This window comes from Oryzias melastigma, unplaced genomic scaffold (genome assembly GCF_002922805.2).
Source record: "Oryzias melastigma strain HK-1 unplaced genomic scaffold, ASM292280v2 sc00232, whole genome shotgun sequence".
NCBI classification, from domain to species: domain Eukaryota; kingdom Metazoa; phylum Chordata; class Actinopteri; order Beloniformes; family Adrianichthyidae; genus Oryzias; species Oryzias melastigma.
Window position 1 is genome coordinate 277012 of NW_023416885.1, and position 5614 is coordinate 282625.

Genomic DNA, 5614 nt, shown 5'->3' on the forward strand with positions numbered 1-5614 from the left:
CCCCACGTCCCAGCCAGGCACCAAGAGCCCCGGCCACCACCCGACAGCCCCAGCAGACAATCAAGGCGCAGCGACTGGAGCACTGTGGTGGTGTGGAGCTTTCAATTTGCTGTTAGCTGCAAAACGAACACAAACAGAATCGAACAAAGAAAGAAAAAGTTAAACACAGGGGTTAAATCTATACATCACATCAAATTCTCTCCACGTGAGAGTCAGACTGAGACCCACCAGGTCTATAAAGTTTGCCTAAAACACAGAAGCTTTCACCAAAGTCTCTGACAACAATAAGCTCCCCAACCAAAGTCCACAGAAAAAGAGGACAGGAGCTGTATGTTCACACCATGGGCAAGCTGACCACCAGAAAGGGTGTTACAAAAGCTGCCGCTTCTGCTTGGGGAAGTCAGCTCTTTTATGCAGGTGTGGATCTTCAGTCACTGGTCCTCAGCTGATGGCATGATGAGGATCAGGTGTAGATGGGCGGGTCCACACTCTGCAGAGCTGCAGCTCTCAGCTTAGACACCTATAGAAAGAAAACTCACATTCATGCCAACTCATTCACCCCAAACATCCAAACTCAAGCACACAAACCATACACAAAGAGTGCCGGATACACCAGGGCCGTAACATTGGAATTGAAATGTTATTATCTAATTACATAAGAGTCTGTATATTTAGAAGAAAATCTTATTCATTGAAAGTTTAAAGAAAGAGATAACTAGTTCTGGTAATTTTAAGTCACTATCAATGTGTAACCAATTTCAAAGTTAAGAGATGGATTACAGTATTTTATTTAAGTGTATCAAACTATGGCCAGTATCAGAAGACTCCAAATTCGTCTGGTGCCAAGAAGTGAGCAACAATAATGAGCGGCACAGTATCAACAGTTGAGTAACACCTCATATATTTTTTCCGTTACAGAAACAATAAATGAATTTGTAAACAAACACAACCCGTTAATAACAGAAAATTGTAATGAGTGCGCACTCAAGGAAGAAAATATTGTGCAATGGGCCCTTATAACCAAAAAACGAGAAAACAAATAGTTGCAGGTGCACCTGATCTCCGCAGTTTGTGTGACGATTTCAGTGTGTGTATCAGTGTAAGTGTAATTATCCTTTCTTCTGGGTTCTCCGGTTCGCCATCTGGATCTCGTCTTTCCTGGTAATTTTGGTCCCCCAAAAACCTGACCTATAGATAAGGTCACATATATCAAACTTATCCTAAAACTATTTAAATGAAGTTCTATTTTAGTTGTACAACTCTCAAAATATCAATATTCAAAGCTAAAATAGTCATAAAAGAAATCACACATTTTACCATTTCTGTTTACAATTTTGGAATATTCTCGTTGTGGTAATTAACCAACATTGCAATAAAGATAGTATGATAGCTTATCATAACTGAAGTAACATAAGATAAAATAGTAAAACATATTCAGAAAAGCTTCAGAAATTGTCAGAATTGTGCTTCATTGCTTTTCCTGCACTATAGGCCTTTTCATGTAATAGAAAAGCTGCACCAAAAATTACTCTGAATAACTTTCATTGATATGTATTTACAAAATAAAGACAATCCGTACATCATTACAGGATATATTAAAAGTGATATCTTTCCATCAAATAATAATAATAATAATAATAATAATAATAATAATAATAAAGTGATAAAGTTTTTTACCTCTGAAATTATAAATAATTATATAACTAAAACTGCAGTCACATGTCTGAACACAGCACCATTATTGTCCACATTTCACCCTCACAGCCTCCATGCTTTGATATAAGATTAGTTATTACACTGAGAATTAGCAGCATCAGAGCTAATGAAACATTTCTCACCGCTGTTCTGGGTTCAAAGCTCAGCACGTTGATTTCACCCCGCGCCACAGCTCACAAAATGGCCGGTGAGGAGTTAGCTGCTTTAGCTAATGCCCCGAGTAGCGACACTTTGCTCGTCTCCCGCAGCTCACACGGCTATGGCAGCAACAACTTTCCTGTTTTTAGTAGTTGAAGAGGAACATTCGCCGACAACTTGTTTCAAACTTGTTTCCATTCATTGTGTTGCTTAACTTAAGCAGCAATACCTTTCATTCTCCGTGACTGAAGTGAAAAGATCGTCTTGCTGTGGGAACGTGCTCCAAAAGTGATCTCAGAGCTGCTAGACCAGCATAAGAGTTATGACCACTGATCGGCTGACAAGGCAGATGCCCCCATGTGGGGGGTTTAGTGAACTGGATGATGCATTCAAGTGCTGTAGGACATTTATACCTTTTTTCTGATTACATTTAAGTAAATTAAATAATGAATAATGGATGTTAATTTTTTATGTGGGCTACACTCTCCCCTCCTGAACTCATGTGCGTCCCTGTGCATGGCAAACAGTTAAACAGTAATAATTGGGAGAGTGTTTGATGCAGAAAGAGTTGTTTCTTCATTTTCACGAATGATGTCGGCCCAAACTGTGGATAGCCCATGGAACAAGGACTTCACGGCTGTGATCAGGGGAGTCCCCAACTCGGTGTAATCCAACCGTTTAGGAGGTTCACGAGTCCTTTCAGATCTCCTTAGGGGCTCTCCAGTTTCTTCTGATGTGCTTTTCTGAATCTTCACATCATCTCCTCTAATCTCACTTGGTTCTTTTCCCTCTTCTTGCTTAGGGCTATCAACCCAATGATTTTCCTTGCTGAGCAGCACATTGGGTGAGATTGGGGTCTGTACGTGGTGGAGATCAGACTGCTCATCCACTTGTACGCCATGTTCAGTTAAAGATCTGTCATCTGTTTGGTCAGTTAGAGGGACCATCTCAACAGGTAAGTACTCAGTGTCACCCTGATGAGAGTTAGGTTCAACAGCAACCAGAGGATCTTCTAAAACACCATTGAACATTCCAGGTAAGTTGTCAGGATCAGGTGGCTCATCCGAAGCACTGTGGGTCATCTCAGGTAAGTTGTCAAAATCAGATTGTTTGTCAAGATCTGGTAAGTTGTCACCAGCCGATGAGCTGTTAATGTTAACGTCACGAGTAGGTATAGGGCTCTCTATTGGGGAAACACCAGAAGGTTTACCACCGTCAACACCATGGCCATCAGTCAGTGATGGAGTAGACTGTTCAGGATCATGAGAGGCTCTGGTTACGGTCGGGTCAAAATAAACTGGGATGAGGATACTCTCTTCTTCATCTGAAGAATCATCTTCAACAGGAGTTGTTGTACGAGTCCTTGGCCTACGTGGCGCTGGGTTTTTCACAGGCTCAGGGGTCCCCTCCTCAGATAAGTAACCACAGGGAAGTAACAAGTCTCTATGCAGTGTCCGTAGAGAACCGTCTTTGTTCTCTGGTTTCACTGTGTACACTGGGAGGGTTCCTGCTCTTTTCACCACCACATGGACAGTCTGTTCCCACTTGTCAGAGATCTTATGTTTGCCTCGAAGACGAACATTTCTGACCAGAACCCGGTCCCCTTCTTCTAGATCTGAGGTGATGACATGTCTGTCGTATCTTGCTTTGTTCTTTTGAGCTGTTTTTGCAGCTTTTTCCATAGCTATCTTATAGCTTTCTTTGAGACGGAATTTAAGGTTTTTCACATTAGTCTGAGTGAGATGGGGACTGGTTTTCTTGTACTGGCAACTTGAAAGCGAGATCAACTGGCAGACACGGTTGACGCCTGAACATCAGCTCATATGGAGTGAATCCCGTCACATCATTTCTCGTACAATTATAAGCATGGACCAGAGGTCTTACATGCTCCCGCCAACAGGACTTGTCTTGGTCTTTAAGAGTGCCTAGCATGTCAAGCAGGGTGCGATTAAATCTTTCCACAGGATTGCCCCGTGGGTGATAAGGGGTTGTCCTAACTTTGTGGATACCCGCTACTTGACAGAGCGATTGTTCGAGACTCAAAGTCTGGACCCTGGTCACTATGCAACTTTTCTGGGATACCATAGTGCACCATGAAGTTTTCCCACATACACTTTGCTACAGTTCGAGCCTTTTGGTTGGGCGTTGGAATGGCAACTGCGAACTTAGTAAAGTGGTCTGTGATCACCAGTATGTCTTTGGTTCCACTTTTGTCAGGTTCTAATGACAAGAAGTCCATGCAAAGGAGTTCAAGGGGTCGAGTGGTGCTGATATTGACCAAAGGGGCAGCCTTCTCTGGTCGAGCCTTCGTGCGTATGCACCTGCTACAGGTCTTTACTTTCTTCTCCACATCTGCGACCATCCTTGGCCAATAGAATCTGGTCCTTACAAGGTCCAGCGTTCGATCGACTCCCATGTGACCCATGTGGTCATGTAAGCTGGTGAGGACTGTATCACAAAACCTGGCTGGTAGTACTAGTTGGTAGGTTGCCCGGGCTCCAACCTGGCGTCGTCTGTACAAGATGTTATCATGGAGCTCAAGCCGGTTTAATTCCCGAAGCAAGAGTGGCAGGTCCGGATGCTGAGTGCGTAATGTGGGAGGTGGCATGTCCCCATGTTCAATCTGAGCAATAACATGTTTGATACACTGATCAGCCCTTTGAGCATCTGCTAGCTCTGTCTCCGTCAGATGAGGGATGGTTGGCAGGGCCCCACACTGGTCCTCTTGTCCATAGCTGTCAGGTACTGCAGTGGGGGACATGGTTAGAATCTCTACCAAGGCAACACAGTTTGCATCGTCTTCTTCCCTGCCATCTGGACTGATACCGTAAGTGAGCTGCCTCTCACAGATCGCTTTCACAACCAACTGACCTAGTGCATTAATGTTTTCTGGATCAGAGAGGAGATCTTGTGTGAACTGTTGGATGCGTTCTTTCTCCTTCTGCGACTTCAGATCATCCATTAACACCCCATGTGGTCTCCGAGAAAGTCCATCTGCATCTCCGTTCTGCTTTCCAGGACGATAGAGAAGCTTGAATGAAAACGTAGATAGCGCAGCAAGCCATCTATAGCTAGTGGTCAGAATATATGTTAGCAGATTGCTATCAGTTACAACTGAGAAATGGTTCCCATAGAGATAATCACTGAATTTTTCTGTCACTGACCACTTGAGTGCTAAGAATTCCAATTTGTGTGCTGGGTAATGACTCTCGCTCTGTGACAGCCCTCTGCTAGCATAGCCTATGGCTCTGAGTTGACCCTCTTGTTCTTGGTACAAAACCGCACCAAGTCCGGTGGTACTGGCATCTGTGTGTAGTATGTACGGTTTCTGGGGGTCAGCGAAAGCTAAAATTGGTGCAGTAGTCAGGCTCTGGATGACAGTGTCGAAGGCTTGCTGGCATGTGGGTGTCCAACGCTTCCCAAAAGGGCTCTTTGGGTCATGGTGTTGATCTGTTTTTTCTCCTTTGGCTTGTTTTGCTCTTGATTTCTTGTGGAGCGGTGGGTAGCCTGAGGTTAGGTTGTGAAGGGGTTTTACGATGTTTGAGTAACCCTTCACAAACCTCCTGTAATACCCGGAAAATCCGAGAAATGATTTGAACTCTCGTATAGTCTGGGGGACAGGCCATGTCTTCAGAGCTGAGATCTTCTCGGGGTCAGTCTCAACACCCTGTCTATTCAATTCAATTCAATTTTATTTATATAGCCCAAAATCACAAAGAGATTTGCCTCATTGGGCTTCAAAATATAAACAATAGTTAAA

The 5614-nt window shown here is 43.6% G+C and overlaps 1 protein-coding gene across 1 annotated transcript in view; it reads right to left on the bottom strand.

Moving 5' to 3' along the window:
• Positions 1-2909: 2909 nt before the first annotated feature.
• LOC112141437 (retrovirus-related Pol polyprotein from transposon 412) overlaps positions 2910-5614 on the bottom strand; it is a gene marked incomplete in the record, with an annotated part of 8012 nt that continues 5307 nt past the window's right edge. The window contains 1 exon segment of the mRNA XM_024264572.2: positions 2910-4930. Within this exon segment, the coding sequence (XP_024120340.2) occupies positions 3848-4930 (1083 nt within the window).